Source organism: Momordica charantia (genome assembly GCF_013281855.1).
Source record: "Momordica charantia cultivar OHB3-1 chromosome 7 unlocalized genomic scaffold, Mcharantia_2.0 BLBB01000007.1, whole genome shotgun sequence".
NCBI classification, from domain to species: Eukaryota; Viridiplantae; Streptophyta; class Magnoliopsida; order Cucurbitales; family Cucurbitaceae; genus Momordica; species Momordica charantia.
Genome location: NW_028275165.1, coordinates 1,179,340 through 1,202,704, shown reverse-complemented (window position 1 = coordinate 1,202,704; position 23,365 = coordinate 1,179,340). Strand labels below are relative to the sequence as shown.

Sequence of the window (23,365 nt, the reverse complement as noted above, 5' to 3'; positions counted from 1 at the left end):
TGGAGGGTGGGCGCAAATGAGGAAGAATGGTGAAGGGTGAAAAGCAGCAGCCATGGACGGTGGACGATGGATGGTGGCGACAGTGCAGGGCTACGAACAGACGAACGGCGAGGAGTGACTGTGCTTGGGCGATGGCGATGAAAAATCGATTTGGGGGGTGAGAATGAATGAGAGACAGAAATGAATTTGGGGATTATTTTTAAAGCACCGTCCCCACATATTTACCAAAATCTTTAAGTTAATTTACCTCTTTTTCTCTATTCCTTTTCTATACTTTGTAATTAAATTTGAAAAAAAATAATTTGTATTTTCATTTTTCCAAGATTTGTAATTTCAAATTTCAATCCTTCGTATTGAAATTATAAGCATTAATTAAATCTTTTTCGATGGAAGAAAAAAAAAATCTATGAAATTCTCTTTGTAAAATTATCTTGATTAAAATCCTTCGTCTATAATTGATTAAAATTCTCTGTGTAAAATTCGTTAACTTAATTTATCTTGGTCCAATAAAATTAAACTTAAATTCTAATTAAATGCTAACTTACCCAAAAATAGAATCCTAAATTTAGAAAATCGAAAGATTTAAATTATCAGCTTAGGAGAAAATCCGACGGGAAAATCCGAAAACACAAATTAAGTCTTAAAAGCAAACTAACGCGAACGCGAGTCGTTACATTTAGGGTGAAAAATAATATAAAATAATGGAAATTGACTCATTCCTAAATATGTTTTCTTTTAAAATGAAATAGAAATACAAAAATAATATTTATTTTTAATGGGATTCAAAATTTACTTAGTGAGAATTTCTACCACCTAAATTTTAGATTTTTATGTTTTGTTAACTTAAATTCTAACAATGCCTAAAAAAAATAATATATTCCATCAAATTAGCTTGAAAGAGTTTAAGTTAATTAATTATTTTTTTAATCTATTTTTCACTATGTTTTTTAAATGTCACGAAAAACTAACTTTTTGACTACCATTTCGTGACAGTTAGAAAAACGTCACGAAAAGTAAAAAATTTGGAACACTCCGTCATTTCCCGCCAAAAACGCACCTCAACCTTTCGTGACAGTTTTTAAACGTCACGAAAAACCAACTTTTTGACGATCATTTCGTGACGGTTAGAAAAACGTCACAAAAAGTCAAAAATTTGGAACACTCCATCATTTCCCGCCAAAAACGCGCATCAATCTTTCGTGACGTTTTTTAGTTGTCATGAAAAACCAACTTTTTGACCACCATTTTGTGACGGTTAAAAAACGTCACGAAAGGTCAAATATTTGGAAATCTCCGTTTTTTTCGTCCAAAAATGCATTTTTTTGCCTTTCGTGACATATATTTTTATTTTGAACAGTATTTAGTACTATTCATGAGCGTCATGAAAACCCAATTTTCTAGTAGTGGAGGTACAATAATGCATTCACATCCCATCAATGGATAATCCATGTGTCCGTGAGTTTGATATCTACAGAAGGGGTGAATTGACACCCAAATATTGCTAAAAAAGCAAAAAATAAAAAATAAAAAACAAAAAACAACAAATTTTAAAATCCATAAAATATAAAAAATAAACAACAAAATATCAGTAATTTGGACATAATGTTAATATTTACGATTTTTAACATTTAAAAAGAATATGAAATGCTTATGTGTTAATTTAATATTCTCGAGAGAGAAGAATCGTCAATTCGGTCTGGTTATCCACTTTTGTGGTTTTTTTATTTTACAATTTGGCTTCTTCAAGCAGTGGAAAATTGTAGCCTTAATGGTATGCTGTTTGTTTAAATGAAGTATCTTTTCAATAAAATAAATAAATAAATATTTTTTATTAATTTTTTCTGACATATTAAGTATATCGAGATTTACCAATACTTTCATGGATATTTCCATCAAATTGAGAGCACAGCAAAGTTTTTGCCTTAAATTTTTTCTAAAAATAGAAAAATAAAAGCACATTACCTAAAGCCAGGCCAGCATTGTTAAAAAAAAAACGACTTAAAATAGTTGATAATTATATCTAGAATAATGTGCATTTTCTCACATACTAGCTCCTTGATGGTAAATAATGTGATTTTTTATCAAAAAAAAAAGTGCACTTTCCAATGAAATATTCATAAATATCATATAAATATAAATTTTCTTAACTCGAAGCAAATGCCAACTTGAATGTAGCTCAATGGTATATATTAACATCTATCTCCAACATGAGATTGTGAGTTTGAATCCTCACCCCACTTGTTACAAAAAAAAAATTAAAAATAAAACTTGGAGCAATTGTATGTTAAAAGAAAAATGTCCTAAATAAATAGAACACTTATCAATATTTTTGCGATTCAATGTCTCCTCCTCTATTTACTGAACTAAAAGGAAAAAAAATAATAAATAAAAACAATTGCCAAATTTGTCATAATCTAACCTACATATATTTTAAAATAGTACATTAGAAAAATGGGATAAAAATTTGAACCTACCATTCATCAAGTAAAAAAATAAAAAAAAAAACAATAATAGATATACCCATTAATCTTGAAAGGGATTTTTAATTGATTTTCAGCAATTAAGAGGTCACCCGACCGAAGATTGCTCTAAGTCAATAAAGTACAATTGTGTAAAATTAACCGCTGCATAAAAAAGAAGGTATCAATCATGAGCACAAATCTTGAAGAAGGATCAAAAAGTTTAACCTGCCTTTGGAACCTCTGATTTAAAAGGATTTGCAAAGAACAGTAATTTTACCATCATTTATGCGGTTTGATAGTAAGAAAAAGAAGATTGTTTGATTAGTAAGAAAAATAATGAATTTGAAATCATAAAAAAATTTGAAATCAAGTTTTGCTAAAAAAAAAAAAAAATTCGGTTCAAAATACGTTGGATTTAAAAGGATTTTGAATTAAAAAGTAACAAAATGCAAATTTATCTTATTTTATATGAGAAAATAAATTTATCTTGTTTACAAAATTTAGTTACATCACTCTACCTTTGTTTTATTATGCAAATTGCACACAGATCATTTTCTCTTTTGCCTCCATTCTACCTACAGTTTTTTGGATAACCATTCAATCAAAATACAAATTTTTTTCTATTTGGCTTGGTATTGTCTTCTTTCGGTTTTGTATCTTTTTATTTCAATTTTTATAACACTAATTTGGGTAAAAAAAACTCCTTTAAGAGAAATACAGAAGGGTAAAAATTCAGTTTCAAATAAATTTGCAAAGTAATGGGTAGTTTGATATATTTAAAATCTCTCTTTGATCTTTTAAAACTATTTTTGACTTCTTTTTTAGTATTTTTATTAGTTGGTATTTTTATTAGTTGAAGTATTATTTTGACAAGGAAAAAAAAAAGTAGGGCACGATAATAAAAAAGATAATAAATAAAAAATATGAGGAAAAGTTGGATTATGGTTAAGTTTGTTTAGTTATAATAAATATATTGTATTTTGGTTTAGATTTAAAATAATTCGCATTTTAAGTTTTTTAAAAATACATATTTCAAGAGAGACCTTTACAAATTTTTTTGTTTTTGTTTTTAGTTTTTAAAAAAATTTCATTCGCAATTTTTAATTTATTAAGTTGATTTGATTAAATGATTTCATTGTTATATGGTGTTGAAATTACTATTTCATTTTAACACATTATATTATTATTATTTATTTATACAATATCATGCTCCGGTATCTTTTCCAGAAGAGAAACAAACTCATCCAAATAAAAACAATGGAATAAAAAAAAAAGGAAGAAAGTTATTTATACTAATATAATTCTCCCATGACTAATTCGAAAATATTCAAATGATCAAAAAACGAGTTTATTATCCGACATTCAAAAGTTACATCACATAAATAAACACCAAACACATAGCAGTAAAGCAGATTCATCCTATGACAAAATGTTGTTGGCTCCATCCTTCCTTCGATCTGTTTGGCTCGAGAGAAACAAGCAAACGTTCACGGATTGTCCCTCTTCATCCGCCATCCTTTGGGAAGATATTAAAGTTCTTACTTCCTCTTAGTCCATAAAATCCTCCCATTTTTTGTCATTACGACGTATCTACCATTTCGCTAAATAAATACCAAACACATACCATACTACCAAACAAATCAAACTTGGTTTCTCAACCATTATTCTTCACAAACAACAGAGAAAATTACCTTAAGAAAGAAAGTGAAAGTAGCTTAACAAATTTACCCTTGTGGTGACTCCATTGGCACAGCTCTAGAACTGAATTCATAGTCGTAGGAGTTGACACCAGTGAAAAGTCCATCGCTGTAATAAGAAGTAACCGTACGGCCATTGTAGAAAACATCATTTCTACGGTAGGTGAAAGGAACTTTGCACATCCCTTGTTTCACCACAGCACTAATCTCCACTCTGGACATTGGAGGCACAGTCACAGGATAAGTAAGTTCAATTATACTTTTATGTTTATCGGTTTTTCCCCATGAATATTCAGTCCCAAGCTCAGTTGAAATTTCAATACTTCCACTTCCAATAATAGGGATCCCATTTAATTTAAATTTTGTGGTCAGACCAATCTTGGATGACAGGGTAGCACTCCAGGTTGTCTTCATTTTCTTCTCATAATAAAATTTAAAGGTTACTGTGTCGATTTCTTTTGTCTTGTTGATAGCGTCTCCTTTGGCCATGCTCAACACCTTTTGATCATAAATTGTTGCATCATTCAGCTTGTACCTCAGCATATCAATGGTCCTTGACACTACAGGCTCCTCTACTTCCATGTGCGCCAGGCTTGAAAGTAAACTCGCATCAGCATTCAAACAATCCGTATAGGTGCTAGTGGATCTCACGCAGAAACGATCGTTACCTGTTAAAAAATATGAATAAAAAAGATTAATTTTTTACTCTAACTCAGCTATATATATGGTTAAGGATCTCATATTTGTAAGATAAGAGACCTAGCAATGGTTTATAATATAGGTGGGCTACTTCTTTCATTGTCAATTGATTTTGAGATGGAATTCGGCCTAGAAAATAAAGCTTAAGCTTTTAAATTGAGTGAATGCTGCTAAGAATCCACATTGAAAAGAAAATAAATCTTACATCGATTTATAATAGATATGCATTACTCCTCTCATTGTGTAATATTGGTTTTGAGATGGAACCAAATCCATATACATATGGTATCAGAGTGCAAAAGCTCAAATGAGATCCAGCCACAATCGATGGCTCAAAAGAGCCACGATCTTAAGGAGGTAGGGCTACTCCTCCCATTGCCAATTGGTTTTGAGATGGAACCCCATAAATATTAATAAACGCTTACCCAAATTACGAAAAGCCACGATGTTGTCTTGAACTTTGAAGGGCCAAAACAAGGCGTTGGGATCGTTGGTATTAGCATCTATTATTTTGGCGATTATCCAATTACGACGACCACGAAACCAAAGCACACTCGATGTAGCATGCTTCATACGAATATTGCCATCTTTTGTAGGGAGGATCTCATAAACAATAGAACTATCTTTAGCATTAGAGCCTGCACATTGAAGAAGATTTTCCCAATTAAACTCGAGGTACTGCCCATTGGTTCCCTTCAAGATCACATACTTGGGCAGTATAAAGATGGAGTCCCAATCCACGATGGTGTAGAATGCTTGCTTAGAATCCTGCTTGCCTTGGGGATTGGCAGCATTAGGAATTTCGGGGACTTCGGGACTATTGTATATATACACGAGTTTGGAAAGCTGATAGTGGCGAAGTTGATGCCCCTTGTTTTTGGAATCATATAAGGGTTCGTACAACGTACATCTCCAATCAGAAGGGTCATTTACAGGATCGGAGGCAGTCGCGACGATATATGATGATTTCTCGTCGCGACGAACCAAATATCTGTTGTTGTAACAGCATCTTATGTGGAAGCATCCCTTGACGTTGGAATGCACGAACTCGAACTTGGTGTATGGACTTATCATTCTTCCGCCGGTGAATTGGAGAACACCGTCGAATGATTCGTTGCTGTCGTAGTTTATGTACCGCAAGTACTTGTCATTGTGGCTCGATTTGATGGCGAAACGCCGGGGAAATTTGTTGCCAGCGACGTAGTTCTTTTCTTCTTCCTCCATCCTCCTCCGGTAATCGGCCTCCCTCGCTCCCTCTTCTGCAGCCATTGCAAATACCCCATCAAGCATTTTTGCCGATCTGAGTTTGTAATTGTGAATTACTCTTTGGTTGTACAAACCCCAAAACCACTGCTCCTATTTATACACAAGTCAAGAGAATCGTGTCCATGCATACATCTACTAGAGATAAGATAGAGATAAAATAATAGTATTGATAAATAATTTTTTTTTTGCAAGGGCTTGAAGTCTCTTAGTCAAATAGGTTTAAATGTTTCAAGTTCGAGCGTTCAAGAATTTACAATAAACATTTGATGTCTCTTGAGTCCGGATCTTAGGCGGACGCGGGTGGCCCCCGGTTAATGAATTTGATAGATGACAAGTACGGTTTGAACTCATTCCTTTTAAATTCTTTAGAATTTTGAGGGGCGCTCTCACCCACCCGTTCTTCTCTATTGACACTGTATTTATGAAAAAACTGATGGGTGTATGCACCTTGAGATTAGAACAAAACATAAAGAAAAAAAAATCAAAACACAAAACAAAAAGACAGAAAAAGAGAGGACCTGTGCAACAGATGATAGGAGATAGGAAATGGGGGTAGATAGATTAAGTGTTGTATGTGATATGAAAGAAGAAAAAAAAATCAATTTTAAACTTTTACCTCTAAACATGACATTGAAAAACAGTATCAATTTCATAAAATAGTAAAAATCTCCCTTAATTTGCTAATAGAATCAAACCTTCCCCAAAATTAAAATCAATTAATACATGAAATCGACCCTTTGAACAAATCTCCTAATACTAATATTTAAGAACTAATAAAAATTCTAGCTCTAGTGTCATTGTATTTTGTTATGAAATTTCATTAATTTTATACGAGACATATGTTTTATAATTTATTAAACTCACGGAACAAATTTATTTTTAAAAGTTTTTAAACAAATATTTATTTAGGAGTTAAAAATTGAATACTACTCATCAAATTCTATAATCTAATTTGATGGAATCCAAAGTTTATGTTTGTTTATGCAAGGATATGCACAACAGTGTATTTCAGGTTGCAGCTCGAACTCGGCCTCCGGACCGATCTGAATACTTGGGCGGACCTACACAAAAAGGTGAGCACTCCGACGATCAAGTCAGTATAGGTCGGATTCCCAGTTTAGTTCGAGGTCAGAAATCATCGTACCTGATCGTGGAGTGAAGTCCTCTACTTATGGGTGGTAGTCCCGCTAATCTCGCGATGGTTACACCCGGTAATCTCGGGACCGTCGGTTACACCCGTTAATCTCGGAACCGACGGTTACACCCGATAATCACGCTGCTGACAGTAGCTCACATCGGCCCCCACCGAGCTTCCCGGTAGGTCGGACCTCGGCCAGGTTCACCTCGGCCCTCATACTTAGCATCTGTCAACGCTAGTGGTGGTGATCTCGGCGGGCCGAGCTGGGGCATGACTCATGGGTCACCCTGGAGCACCAATGGCTGTCCTCCACGTGTCCAGGGTATTCTTTCCCCCAAACATTGGCCCCTTCTCTGTCTGGTCCGATCTCGACCTGGCAGAAAAGTTCATTTGATTCGCTTCAGACACGTGGCGACTTCCTATTCGTGGGAAAACATAACCGTTGCGGTGCATTTATCGTTGGAATATTCAAATATTCCGACGCTTCGGATTTTCGGGAGGATCCCAGCCGCTCGTTGATTACACGTGTACGGTGGGGAAACTTTTTCGATGAGCTACAAATACCCCCAATCATTCAGGTCATACCTTACGTTTCCTGAATTCTTGGAGTTCGATCTGAAGGCAGCTCGAACCTTTGGTAGGTCGGTCTCTTCCCTCATTTTCTCTTTCGAACGTAGTTGCCATGTCGTCCTCTCTTAGCAGCAACTTAGGATCCGATGAGGATTTAGCTCGTAGGTTAGAGTCCAAGCTCGAAGAGATAGAAACTTTAGGTTCTCCGATGACGGGGAGGATAGTGATGCCTCCACCTCGGGTCAGGGTTTGGAATACCCTTCTAGGATACCCGAGCACTACCTCGGATCCCTTCGTAGGGGGTTCGCTATCCCTGAGAACATCCTCCTTAGGATTCCGGAGGAGGGGGAGAGAGCTGACAATCCTCCAGAGGGATGGGTCAGTCTCTACTTCAAAATGTTTGAGTACGGCCTCAGACTTCCCCTTCACCCTTTCGTCCAAGAGTTTCTTTTCCGAACTGGGCTGGCTCCGGCTCAAGTGGCCCCCAATGGGTGGGGTGTCATTTTCGCTTTGGCCATCCTCTTTTGGCTACGAGCTCGAGATAGTGAAGAGGCCGAGCTGTTGGACGTAGACCAGCTCCTCGCGTGCTTCAAAGCGAAAAGGATATTTAAGAAGCCTGGTCGGTTCTATATGTGCGCAAGGAAAGGCGCAGACGGTATAGTTAAGGGGCCGACCTCCATCAAGGGATGGGTGAGGAAGTGGTTCTACGCTTCTGGGGAATGGCTTGCAAAGGACGAGTCAGGTCGTTCCTTCTTTGACGTTCCCACTAGGTTTGGGAACCTAGGTACGGAGTAGTTCTTTCTTTTTGTGATTTTCTTTCCTGTCATTCAGGTCTAACTCGGATTTTGTCATCGTGTAGTTTCAATCTGACCAGTCCCCGAGCTTACGCAAGCCTCCTTCGACACGTTGAAATATTACAAGGAGCATTTTCCGAGGGGTAGGAAAGTCGGAACCTTGGTGACCGACAAGCTGCTGCTTGAGTCCGGACTGCTAGATTACAACCCTGCAGTTCGTCCCATTGAATCCTCAAGGCCGAACTCCGAATTAGGTATGCCGAGCTCGCTATCCCCTCCTTTTCCTCTAACTTTGTGCTGATTTCTTTCCTTTGTTTTGCAGCCATGGTTTGCGGGTTTGCGAGTAACATGAAACACAAGTCCAAGGGCCCCAGAGTTCGAAATCTGCCACTCCTGCTGTGGTAGGGCCAGCCTCGGAAGATCCAACCCCAGTGATCGAGCTGGAGTCTTCTGGGGGTCCTTCGAGGGAGAAGCGCCCTAGGGATCAGACCGAGGCGGTGGACGTCTCGCCCTTGGGCGAGGTGGTGAGGGAGGAAGTCCCTCTGAAGCGAAGGAGGAAGAAGAAGAAGACCACCTCCCCCTTGGAGGTCGGAGCTCGTGGGGTCTTGCCTGCGAGCTTCGCAGATCGGGTGGACGATCCTGAGGCCAGGATGGGCGGGACGTCCGACGTGACAGCACGGTTCAGAATCAAGCCGTCAAGTTCTGGGGTGAGGGACCAGGTGTCCCGCATCTCGGCTGCAAGTTTGGACCGCTGCCTCAGAAGAGCGTCCAAATTTGTAAGTGACTCGGGGTCCGTCCTGTAGAGGACCATCGACTACGCCGCTGAGGTAAGATTGGTGTCTTTATTTTTGCTTAATTTACCTAACAGGTAGCTCGGTCTAACTTTCTTCTTCGTGTTTTTCCTCAGGCGTTTGTTGCTTCCATTCAATCGGCTCTGGCTGTAAAGGCCGAACTGGATGGGAGGGATGTTCTGGCAACGAGGGAGAAAGAGGAGTTCTCTGCTGCCTTGGAGGCTGCTTCCTCCACCATGAAGGATGAGCTGCTGAAGGCTCACTCTGAGGTGGAAATTTTGAAGGCCGAGGTGGAGACCAAGGCCGAGCTACTGAAGAAGGAAAAGGACAGACGCAAGGCCCAGCTCCGAGCTGCCCATGCTATCACCAAGGGCTTGGAGAAGGAGAAGTTCCAACTCCTCAAGGAGAAGGACGACATGCTCCAGGCGCTTGAAGCGAAGGAGGAGGAGCTGAAGCACGCGACTGCTGAGCTGGAGATGGTGAAGGAGCGTCTCAGCAATGGAGCCCTATTGGAGGAATCGTTCAGGCAACATCCCGACTTCGATGGATTTGCCAAAGACTTCTCTGACGCGGGCTTCAAGTTTCTCATGAAGGTCATTGCTTCCGACATGCCTGACCTTCAGATCGATCTCGGTGGTCTGAAGAAGAAGTATGCTGAGCAGTGGGCGTCTGGGCCTAGTGGCACCCCTGGCCCCCAAGCGTTGGTGGATAAGTACGTCAGAGATCTGGACTCTGACTACTCCGACCTCGAAGAGGACCAGGTTGGCACCACTCAGGAGGGTGCTCTTCAGGCAGGCTCTTAGGCGATCATCCTTCATGAGGCATTTCTCTGTCTTTCTTCTCTTCTCCTTTGTTTGTAAGTGTCAGGGCAGAGCTGCAAGGTCTATAAGCCTTGGCTCTGCTCTCCATTCAATAAAGAAGCTCTCATTTGTTTTTACTTTGTTGCCTTCCTTTCTTTGCTTTTTCTTTAAGCTAAAGCTAATGTCACCTCGCACCTCGTACTTTTGAGGTCGCGCCTTAAAAAATACTTGAAATTTTGAATTCGAATCTCTGTCTAGTATTCAATACATTGCACCAACTCTGGATTTTTTAACATCGCACCCTTGACTTAAAAACGTTAAAAGGCTAAAAATCTAAGTCCGTAGCTGTTCTTCATATCGTACATCGTACCCTCAGGTTCAGAGACTTGATCATTTTGAACTTTCACATCGTCCCTTTACCTTGAAGGTTTGAATTTTAAGTTCATCAGTGGTTTTGGCATCACACCTCGTACCCTTAGGTTTTGGAGGATTGAATTTTAACCGACTGCTGAAATATGATCGTGTGGGAGTTCGTGGACCCCATTTAATTTCTGGTCGAACTCGGAATCATGAAATTAAATCATCACATTTCCGATTGAAATAGTTTTTACAGATCCACTGAAAACCATTTCGGGATTTCAAGGATAATAACGCTTCAGGTGCTCCGCGTTCCATGGGTGCGCGAGGACGTCTCCTTTCAGATCGGCCAACATGTACGTCCCAGGTCGGACTATTCCCTTGACTTCAAACGGCCCCTCCCAGGTCGGGTCAAGGGCACCCACATGGGTTCGGACCCTCCTTAAGACCAGATGTCCGACCTGGAAGGTCCGAGGTCGAACGCGGGCGTTGTAATGTCTGGCCATTCTGCCCTGATATTCCGCCAGGCGTAGCTGGGCCATTGCTCTTCTTTCTTCCAACAAGTCGAGGTTGAGGAGCAGCTCTTCCTCATTTGCTGTAGGCTCGTAATGCTCTACTCTGTCAGATGGCATGCCGATCTCAACCGGTACTACAGCTTTGGAGCCGAAGGCCAGGGAGAACGGGGTCTCACCCGTCGATTCTCTTTGGGTGGTCCGGTACGACCATAGAACCTCTGGTAGCTCCTCGGCCCACCTGCCTTTCTTGGAGTCCAGTCTAAGTTTGATGCCTCGCTTGATGATCTTGTTCACTGCCTCCACCTGCCCATTTGCTTGCGGATATGCGGGGGACGAGCTAAGGTGACTTATGCCAAGCTTGCTGCAAAAGTCTTTGAACTTGGCGTTGTCAAACTGCTTCCCATTGTCTGTCACAATGGCTTGCGGTATACCAAAGCGACATATGATATTTGTCCATACAAAGGACGTGACTCTGGCTTCCGTTATGTGGGAGAGCGCCTCGGCCTCGGCCCACTTTGTGAAGTAATCCACAGCAACCACAGCGAACTTGGTCTGGCCCTTGCCCAAAGGGAAAGGACCAATGATATCTACCCCCCACTGCGCGAATGGCCACGAGGCCGAGATGGGGGTGAGCAGCTTGGGAGGTTCGTGGATTATGTTTCCGTAGCGTTGGCAATTGTCGCAAGTTCTAACGAACTTCTTGGCGTCCTGGCTGAGGGTCGGCCAATAGTATCATTGTCGGATCACTTTGGCTAACAGCGACCGGGCGCCTGAGTGATTGCCGCACACTCCTTCGTAGATTTCTCTGAGGATGTATAGGCCCTCTTCAGGGGTTAGGCATCTCAATAGAGGCAGGGAAAAGCCGCGTCGGTACAATGCTCCACCTCGGACCACGAACCGAGCTGCTCGCCTTGCCAACTTTCTGCGCTCCTTGGGGTCTTGTGGTGAATTGCCCCTAATGAAGTCCACTATTGGGTCCATCCATGAGGGCTCTGGAGCTCCGATTTTCATCAGAACTGGCTTCGAGATCGAGGGATTATCTAAGATCTCGACGGGGACAGACCTGGCCAGGTCAGTCTCGTACGCTGATGCTAACTTGGCCAAGACGTCAGCATTAGAATTTTCTGCTCGGGGAACCCGACTTACTTCGTAAGTTCGAAACTGGGCGAGGTACGATTTGACCTTGCCCAAATATTTCTCCATTCGGGAGTCTTTGGCTTGGTACTCTTCCTTGATCTGGCTCACAACCAGCTGGGAGTCGCTGAAGACCTTAACACAAGAGGCCCCCAATGCTCTAGCGATTCGCAGACCGGCAATAAATGCTTCATACTCAGCCTCGTTGTTAGAAGTCCGGAAGCCGAACCGCAAGGCATACTCAAATCTCTCGCCTCCTGGTCCGAGCAAGAGGACCCCGGCCCCGCACCCCTTCTCATTGGAGGATCCGTCGACATAGATTGTCCACGGTAGGTCGGACTCGCTCAGCTCGGAAGGTGGTGTGAGCTCGGCTATGAAATCTGCCGCTGCTTGTTCTTTCAACGCAGTTCTGGGTTCGAACTGGATGTCGTACTCACTTAGCTCCATTGCCCACTTCATCAGGCGTCCAGAAGCTTCTGGCTTATGGAAGATGTTTTTTAGGGGCAAGTTAGTGAGCACCACCACAGTATGGGCTTGGAAGTATGGTCTAAGCCGTCGGGCCGAGGTGACTAAAGCGAGAGCCAACTTTTCCATTTGAGGGTATCTGGTCTCGGCTTCGGTCATAGCCTTGCTTGTGTAGTAGATCGAGTTTTGCCGCGCTTCCTCTTGCCTGATTAGGGCCGAGCTGACGGCACTGTCAGACACTGCCAAGTACAACTGGAGCTTATCCCCTGGCAGGGGCTTGGCGAGCAAAGGTGCCGAGCAGAGGTAGCTCTTCAATTGCTGAAATGCTTGCTCGCACTCTGCTGTCCATTCAAACGGCCCTTTCTTTCGTAGTACTTTGAAGAAAGGAAGGCACTTATCTGTCGATCTTGAAACAAACCGGTTCAGGGCCGCAATCCTGCCATTGAGGCACTGAAGCTGCTTCAGCGTCTTAGGTGCCTCCATCTCGAGCACGACTTTAATCTATTCGGGGTTGGCCTCGATCCCCCGATTGTTCACCATGAAGCCAAGGATTTTTCCTGAAGAGACTCCAAAGGCACATTTAGTTGGGTTGAGCTTCATTTGATATGTCCTTAGAACCTCGAAGGCTTCGGTCAGATCAGAAAGATGCGACTTAGACCGCTTGCTCTTGACGAGCATGTCGTCCACATACACTTCCATATTCCGGCCGATCTGCTTGGCGAACATTTTGTTCACCATTCTTTGGTAGGTCGTTCCTGCGTTCTTTAAACTGAAGGGCATGACCTTGTAACAATACAGACCTTGGTCTGTTATGAATGCGGTATGATCTTGATCTGGGACATGCATCTTGATTTGGTTGTACCCAGAGTAGGCGTCCATGAAGGTGAGCAGTTCGTGCCCGGCTGTGGCGTCCACGAGCTGATCAATCCTCGGCAGTGGGAAGCAATCTTTCGGGCATGCCTTATTTAAGTTCGTAAAATCTACGCACATTCTCCACTTTCCGTTAGATTTTTTAACTAATACAACATTGGAGAGCCACTCGGGATACAAAATTTCTCTTATGTATTCAGCTTTCAAAAGTTTGCTAACTTCCTTAACAATTACATCACTCCTCTCCTTGTTTATATGTCTTCTTTTTTGCTTTACAGGTCGGAATGATGGATCTATGCTGAGGCGATGCGTCATAATCTTTGGGTCAATGCCAGGCATGTCCTCGTGAGACCACGCAAAGACGTCCGAGTTGGATCTGAGAAAGTGGATCAGCTCCTCTCTGTCGGTGCCCCCAGCTTGGTTCCTATGCTTACTTGCTTCTCGGGGCTAAGCAGAGGAACAAGCTCGAGCTCCTCAGTGGGTGCGGCAAACTCCTTCCTCGGCAGGTCGGCCTCGAACTCGAGCGTCCCATCCCCACTGGCGAGAGTTTCGATGGCGCAGACCGATGAGCCTTTGAGCGCGGAGGCATAGCACTCCCTCGAAGCGGTCTGTTCTCCTCGGACCGTGCCCACGCCATTGGGGGTGGAATACTTCAAAACTTGATGAAGTGTTGAGGGAATGGCCCGCAATGAGTGGATGACGGGTCTCCCAAAGATGGCGTTATAGGCCGATCTACCGTCAATTACCACGAACTCGGCCATTTGGGTGACCTGAGTTTGGTCCTGCCCAAGTGTGACCGGCAAGTCGATGCAACCTTCTGGGATGACCGATTCTCTAGAGAACCCAACCAGCGGTGTCGGGCTTTTCTTCAATTGCGACCTCGTCCATCCCAGGGCGAGGTAGGTCGGTAAGGACAAGATGTTAGCAGATGCGCCTCCATCTACCAGCACCCTCCTGACCACCACATGATCAATCAAGGGAGCGATCACAAGTGCATCATTGTGGGGCAGGTGGACCTCCTCTAAGTCTGCACTGTCGAAGGTGATTGGGCAGGTCGGCCTCTGCTCCCTAATGATGCACACCTCGCGCCTGGCTGCACGAGCTAACTCCTTTCTTTTATGTCCGGACTGACCCCCGCTTGCCCTCCGAAAATGGTATTGATGACCGCAGGTCGGTCAGTGCGCCGGGGCGGCGTCCTCAAACGCTTCCGCTCTTCTTTTTTCTCTGCCGAGCTGGTCCTGGGCTTTCCCACAAATTTCTTGAAGTAACCATCTTGAATTAGATCCTCAATTTGGCGCTTCAACTCCCAGCAGTCCGACGTGTTGTGGCCGTGCTCCCGATGGAAGCGGCAATACTTGTCCTTGCTGCGCCTCTCCGGGGCTCCCCGAAGCTTCTCAGGACGCTTGAGTAATTTTTCCATTCCAGACTCCTCGATGTTCGTTAGGATCTCGGAAATTGGAACCGTGGTCGGGGTGAAGCGTTCGTAAGGTCGGCTCCTGGTAGGTCCCTTCTCTGCCCTTCGATACTCAGCTCGGCCGCTGGAAAAGGATCCCTTGTCCTTGGACTTGGGATCTGCCTTTTCTATATCTTTTCCACTTCTGCCCCGGCCGATCTTTCGTTCTGGTTGGCCGGTTTTGGTTCGGAGGAGCTCCTGTCCATCGATGACTTTCTTCGCCTTCTGAAGCACCTCGACGAAGGTGGCCGGGGCCTCCTCTCCAAGTTTCACCGTGAGGGCTTCGTCGGCTAGACCGGTGAGAAAATAGCACATGGCCGAGTCATCGGAGCAGTGTGCGACCTTCAATTGCTCCTCCTGGAATCTGGTGACATATTCTCGCAGCGTCTCACCCTCCTTCTGTCTGATGGTGGCGAGATGGGTCGCTGTCTTTTTGTCATAATGCCGAGAAGAGAACTGGGCGAGGAACTCCCTTCTCAGCTGAGAGTAGGTCGAGATCGACCTGGCTGGCAGTCTTCGATACCACAATCGCGCGCTGCCAGTAAGCGCGATCTGAAAGGCACGACATTTGATTGCGTCTGATGCCGCTTGGAAATCCATGAGGCCTTCAAAGACCTCAACATAATCCTTGGGGTCCTTCGACCATCATAAGGCTTTACAGTAGGAGCTTTGAACTTTAGAGGGATCGGTGCTTCCAAAACGTTCGAGGTGAAGGGCGATTCTCCCAAGTCGCCATCGTTCAGTGGAGCTTCTTTCTGCTCACATTTGGCCTTTAAGGCCTCCACCTGAGCGTCGAGCTTGCCCCTCAGTTGGTCGAACTCCGCCCTTGTGATCACCCCTGCGGGAGTTGCTGGATTGTGAGAGGATTCGGCCTGCTGGTTGGAGCTCCGGTGTGAGCGAGATGGTGACTGTCCTTTCCGGAGAGATGAGCCTCTCTTTCTGTTGAGATGTTCACGGAGGTCTCCCCCCCGGCGAGTGTGTCCCTCGCTCTCGTTGTCTTCGGGATGTTCCTCCTCGACTGGGCCGAGGTGGGAACCCCTTTGCTCGCGTATGTCAATGTGCGTCATTCGATTTTCAGATCGGGACCCTGCGCCTGCAGCTAGTATCATCTCGTTATACATTTCCTCCATGGACCGCATTTGTGTGCACATTGCCTCCATTCCTCTCTGGAGTGCGTCAAAGTTCTCACTTGTTGGAGCCGGAGCTAGACCCCGGGCGCCCTTCTTAGAGGTTCCACCTCGGCCACGGGTGGCCTTAAATGTCCTTGGGGGGTGCGCAGGTGGTAGAACAGGCGCGGTGATTCGTGCCGACCTGCGGAGGGGTTCTGTTGCTAGGCCGTCGTGACCTTGCCCCTCTACCACTGCTGCTCCGACCTCCCTCTGGTGGGCATCGCTGGCAGCTAGAGTCCTTCGATTTGCCGTATTGGTCGAGTTTGCTGGTTGAACCATGTTCGCTCGCGTGTTGGTTTAAAAGAATTGGGATGACTTAGATTGTCGATCCCCACAGACGGCGCCAAATATTTATGCAAGGATATGCACAACAGTGTATTTCAGGTTGCAGCTCGAACTCGGCCTCCGGACCGATCTGAATACTTGGGCGGACCTGCACAAAAAGGTGAGCACTCTGACGATCAAGTCAGTATAGGTCGGATTCCCAGTTTAGTTCGAGGTCAGAAATCATCGTACCTGATCGTGGAGTGAAGTCCTCTACTTATGGGTGGTAGTCCCGCTAATCTCGCGATGGTTACACCCGGTAATCTCGGGACCGTCGGTTACACCCGTTAATCTCGGGACCGACGGTTACACCCGATAATCACGCTACTGACAGTAGCTCACATCGGCCCCCACCGAGCTTCCCGGTAGGTCGGACCTTGGCCAGGTTCACCTCGGCCCTCATACTTAGCATCTGTCAACGCTAGTGGTGGTGATCTCGGCGGGCCGAGCTGGGGCATGACTCATGGGTCACCCTGGAGCACCAATGGCTGTCCTCCACGTGTCCAGGGTATTCTTTCCCCCAAACAATGTTCAAACAAAATTGGTACACCTTGTGATCTTTAGGATAAATTTTGATATTTTCCCTCAGAAAATAGAGAACTTCTACAGGACAGGTTGAAGGAGAGAGAGGAAAATTGATGCTGATGATGAATTTCTCTTATTAAGAAGAAAAAAAAAAGCAAAATCTCATCCTATTATCGAGGGAGAGAAATCTAGGCCATTCAAGATTACATAGCTGCATATGGAAGTGATTGCCACCTATAGAAGATGGACAGTGGGTCCCACGGATTTGGCCTGTGATACCGTTTCCACAATTGCTAGACAATTATAGACGGTTGCATAAGATACCTTATGTAAAACTTTCAGTTGGCTCTCGAGCTACTAGGTAGACTCTCGTTGATAAGCTTAGACACTATGTACTTTCGAGATAATCAGGGAAAGATTTATTGGGATAAATAGTTAATTTTATGCACCAATCATATCAAACAAGTACAGGATACAATAATTTTAATGTGCAAAAATCTCCTCAAGACAAAGAGTAAAAAACCATATACTAAAGTCAAAATCTCCACTATAATCAATAATAGGCTACAATAAGTTCTCCTTCTAGTTGACTAGAGACGTACAATAATAGGTATCGCGAGACAATAAATCTCGACAAACAAAATAATAAAATCGGGGAAGAAAATTAGAAATATCTCACTTAAAGGTGGCACGTCCACTCCACCCACTATATCTAACTGTAGGCATATCCAAAGAAATTTCCACTCTCTATATTCAAGACCTTCGTGTTGTGAACACGCTATCAAAATTTCACCATAAAAACAATATGGTTTATACATGGGCAGTATAAACATGGGTCTACAATACATTGGTTCCTTTCAAAATTTCACCTCATTTTAAATCAATATGGTTTTGTCCTCATGTTTTACAAAGAAAGGATTGTTTTTCCACATTTTTTAAAAAATGGTTTATCATTTTAAGCAAATAAATATATTTTCTTTAAAAATAAAAAATAAAAACATATGCTTTTCGTTCTTGTAAATCTTCTTTTATAAGGAAAATTTTGTTGCGAAAAAAACATGATAAAAAATTTCTCATAAAGCTAGACATTTCCTCCTAAAAATTTCAATACTTTTAAATGCATTTACGACATTTCTAAAAAATAACAAATCAAATCTTTGTCATTAATATTCTTTCTAAAAAATTCCTATGACGGAAATCGAGGAATTCGAAAGGTCGATTCCCTAATACTCTGGAGGTGATTGATTTTTTTTGGGAGGTCAAATTAAATTCAAATAAACAAAATTTTCTTAATGACTTTAGGCCACTCATAATTATTTACCTTATGAATAATGATCAATAAAACGTGGGACATTTAAAAATAAAAATAAAATTCTTCAGACATTTTTCTTGAAAATAATATGAAAAATAAATTATTGTTCATTGAGTGTTGTGGGGTGCTAATACCTTCCCCATACACAAAAGACCGCCGAACCTAAATCCTTTTGTGCAGATCAACTTATCCATGCATTTGGGTGTCCAGTCACACCCTATAAATAAAGAGTGGTGACGACTCCATTTTTCTCCTATCGGGAAGAAAGTCGACCGCTCCACGTCCAAACCCGTAGCGACAGTTTGGCGACTCCACTGGGGACTTCATCTTTTAAGTGGGTAAAATTTTTTTTTTGGTATTATTTTCTATGTGGCCTCATTTTATTTTTATTTTTATTTTGATACGCACATACACAAGCCTCCTACCCGGGCTTTACCATTAAGTTCAGAATTGAGGATGAGTAGTGGCGACCTTCGTGGAGTATTGGACTCCCGTGTAGGACATGAAAATCCTCACTCGGGGCGACCTTAATCAGGAGGCTGATAAGTGTGCCTCTATTTTTTCCTGGATAAGGAGGGAATCGAGGACAACTTGGAGACCTTTATCCTCTAGAACGTAGAGACTAACCACACTAAATATTCGTTGATTACATATCTGTCCATATATATATTATTTGTGATTATAATTTTTCTTCATTTTTTTTCTTTTCCTCTCTCATGTTTTTCTTTCTCAAACTTTTATTTTCTCCTTACTTCACACATATGCCCATCATCTACTGTGCATGAAAATTAAAAAAAAAAAACTTATTTCTTTCTTTATTTTTATTATTAAAAAAGAATGCCACAAAATTTATTAGTTAGTTGTGTAAAATATAAATAAATGGAGTCTTTTAGGCTTTGTGATTCTCGTAATAAAAATCTATCTTGAAGGTCCTAAAACTACTCTTCACATTTTCTGAGGAATGTTTTTTGGATAGGTAAATTAACTTATTCTCATTTTTCTTAATAAATAACTACGGTGATTTAAATCATATTTAAACAAAGTATAGTCATGTTTGTAAAGAAAAAAGGAGGAAGAAAAAAGTCAAAAATAAAAAAACGAAAGTGAAAAAAAAAAGTCAAAAAGAATGAAGGGAGAAAATTTGAATGCCTTCATGGTCTCTCGAACAACTACAGGGATTTTCTATTGAGCTTTGTTTTGATGTTAAGATCTCCACCTTGACCATTTTTGTCCCAAATTTCATTCTCATTAAATTTCATATCCTACTAGTTAAAACCCTACCAAGTATCTTTGACCCAATTATCCTTCCAAGCCTAACATGCCACTATTCTGGTCATTCAAACTCAAACTTTGAGTTGAAAAAGGTCCATACCACAATACTGGGACATTTGGCCATTAACCTTTGCCATACCACTACATATATTGTGGCAATTGACCATTAACTTTCACCTTAACTCTATAGTGGGGCAAATTTGCAATCTTTCTTGACCTATGATATAATACTACTATAGTTGGGCAATTGGCTATTTTTATTATTATCACCCATATATATTTGCCATATCCAATACTTTTAACACCTTTGAAAAAGCCTGGCTCATATGCTATAAGGTAACTTTAAAAGTAATAAATAGTATTTGTCTCTTATTTACTCCATTTCAAGTCATGATTGCAATTTGTTCTGCTACTTCTTATATATCTCAAGTTTCCCAAGCATAGTTCTTATACTCATTGTGTGTTCAAATTCTTTGATTTTATTTAAAAATTCTTGCTCAAAGTCAAATATTCCTCTCTACTCGAACATTTTGTATCCTCCCTTAAATAAAGTGAGTCATTGTTGTCAAGGATAATCATTCTATGGATCAGATATGCTAGCAACCAAGAGTTAATCTCACTGGAGAGATAAGTTTGAGATCAAAGTGCAGGCAGATAATGAGATACAAGCCAATTTGATCAGGGCTACGTCTGGAATATTATCTCTTTCATTACTTCTTTCACGACGAGGGAATTACATCCACATCCGCATTAGCTGAAATGGTGGAGTGCCCTTCTCCCTAACTCTCAAGCTTTTGTTTCAGTGACACGATACCCTCTTGAAAGAAGCAGCAACAACATACTAGCAATATGGAGTGAACTGAATGACCCAAAGTGTCAGCCATAAACCCAACAGGAGATGAAATTCCATATTTAAACCGATGATCAACCTACAATTAAGATGCAAATCAAATTCCACTGGACTTATGGTTGAATGGAAGTAGGCCGTTTCTGACACACCTTGCTTCTTGGCTCTATTATGCCGTGAGATTTCATTTACTTGCTTGCACCTATCAGAAGGAAGAGAGATTCTTAATTATCGAGAAAGCAAGGACGTTGTAAGCATTTGCTAATGTTAGCAAAAAAAAAAAAAGAATAGTCGCAAGAGGTTTTTTAAACCAAAAGAGAGATTTTGTCTTTTCCAATTAGTTTTCCAAACAACTTATTGAAATATCAAAAGAAGCGAGGCACATGAAAAGACAAGAGATGATTGAATCTTTTGAATTTCTCGTGTACTTTGACAAGTTAGCCCTCCATATCATGTGCGAGTTGTTGAACTTCATCAGTTTTGAATGTCCTCCTAATATTAAATGCTCTGCTACGAGATTCCATATTCAACTTATAGAGGAATGAGCAAATATGTCATTAATGGCTGAAAGGAAAATGTTCACATGTTTTAGTGAGTCGTATCAAGCCATCATATCCTTTTTTCTAGCATTGATGTAATAGCTTAAACATCCATATTTATGGATGTTCTATCATGAAGTTGATGCAGACAAGTGAAGTAGAGAAAGTGTTCAAATGACAAGGCAGTGACCCAATAATCATATTCATCGTCTCCCACCTATGAATTTTAAATTTTAAAGGTTAGAAAAAACTATTAAATTTCAGAATCTAAATTAACAAAATTTTAATAATTTTTTTTTTATTTATCTACTTTCGAAGTTTGATTTCAAAATATAGAGCATAAAATTTAAATTAGATTTTAGTGATCGACCGTTCGAACACTCTGTTTATCCCGAGGTTTGCTTAGTCGCCGACTAGAAGGCCATTACAAATCCATCCTAAATCAGTGTGTCATCGAATTTTTTTGTTTGTTGCGGGTGGTCAATGGATCTTTGTAGAGAATATGATCCGCAAAGGGAACCATACTGCCACTGGGTCACTGAATTTGAGTGATGCGAAATTTAGGTGTGAATTCTTTTAAATATGCATATATAATATATATCTGGATATATTTTATATCTATTATTAAATACCAAATTGCAAGATACAATCCAATTATGTTTCTTTTTAATTGCTGCCTGAAAACTTTTGATGTTATACTTCCTAATATCATTAAATCGTGGGTATATTTTTCAACTATTTTGAATTTGAAATTGTGGGTAAATCTACACATTAATTAATTGAGAAATTGAAATTATTATAATCTTTTTGGAATTAATATAGGTTATCCATGTACTAATGTCATTAATATATGAATGAGTGAATTAAGGGATTAAGGAAAAAATTGGTTTTAAGCACAAGTGAACTAATCTTTAGGAAATCCTTACAAATGGCTACACACAGGTTATCGTTAAGAAAAATGGCCAATGTTTTTCTAAATGGCCAAAATTGGTTTCCTAAAATTTGGGGAGGTATATAATTCCTTATTTATCCCTCCACACATTTCATGCCCATATTGCCATTGCACTCTTTCTCCATTTTACCCATCCACGTTTTAGGTCTCCCACATTCCCTTAAATTTGTCCCTAACTAGCAATGTTATAGACTTAATATTGAAACCACCTTAACTACAAAATCTACATAATTCCTAAAATCTTTCCACAAAATTTAAACCACAAAATCTACCTATATCATACTTAATATTGAAACCACCTTTAACTACAAAATCTATATAATTCCTAAAATCTTTCCACAAAATTTAAACCACAAAATCTACATATATGATTCAAACAAGTTCAAAATGTGTTTAATTTTTTTAAACAAACCTAACTAATTGGTTTGAACATTCCACTGTAATCAGCAACCTTAAATACAATGTTTGTTTAATATTCTTACACAAGGTATCATTAATCCTCACCCATTTTATTTTTTTTTTCATTTTTTCAAGAATTAAATCAATCAATGTGGGGACATTATGCGATCATTGTTAGCCACGGTTTTAGTTGGGAGGAGCACAACAATTATCAAGGGTTCATTACCGGGTACGTTTCAATTCCATTCGATTCCACCCTACAACAACTCTGTGAATGTATCTCTAGAGATCTTCATTTTCCAAAAGGAAAAAAAATTACACATCTTTCACTTTTCAGAAATGGTGCTGGCAAGTCGATAATTATGAGGGCTGTTAGTAGATAGGGACGTGGCGTGTGCCATATCCCTGTGGGCTGATGTCAGGTCCAGCGACTACTGCATAGTTGTAGATACTAACCTCGTATATAACACCATCTACAGGGGTAGTGAAAGTTCAGACGCCGAAAATAGATTGAAAACTATCTGCAGAAAATAGCCATATTTTGCATCACATAATCTTTCTTTATCACTGCATCGGAACAAAGATCAATGCATAAAATATGGCAAAAAGGTAACCAAAACCAACAAAATCAAAAATGCATATTAGCCGTCAAGGAAACATATATTAATATTTACCTGAGGGAAGATACGATGGATGTGTAAATATATAGCTACTAGAGGTTATTTCACAAAATAAGCAAGAGACGTCAATACAACGGGGTAGATATAGGATTCTATAGAGTAGATGGCCATTTTGACTGGGTTATCCTTGTCCATCAACATTCATGACTAATATGCCTTGATTATTACATTCTAAGAAGTTGCATTTTAATTCTTGATATATGAGAATTAGTCATCGAGTTACTGAAACATTACTCGAAAGAATCTTCCTATTGCAACAAACCCAGTTCTTAGAAACTTAGATTATTAACGAAAAAAGAAAACTCCACAAGATTCAACCATTGAATCAAGCCCAA

At 41.0% G+C, this 23,365-nt stretch overlaps 1 protein-coding gene across 1 annotated transcript; it reads right to left on the bottom strand.

Annotated features, from left to right (window-relative positions):
• Positions 1 to 3,794: 3,794 nt before the first annotated feature.
• LOC111024284 (uncharacterized) lies at positions 3,795 to 6,200 on the bottom strand. Its single transcript, XM_022301931.2, has 2 exons — positions 5,284 to 6,200; positions 3,795 to 4,827 (listed from the first exon to the last, which is right to left on the bottom strand). The coding sequence occupies exons 1-2, from the start codon at positions 6,146 to 6,148 to the stop codon at positions 4,187 to 4,189; spliced, it is 1,506 nt and encodes a 501-aa protein (XP_022157623.1). The 5' UTR covers positions 6,149 to 6,200; the 3' UTR covers positions 3,795 to 4,186.
• Positions 6,201 to 23,365: the final 17,165 nt, after the last annotated feature.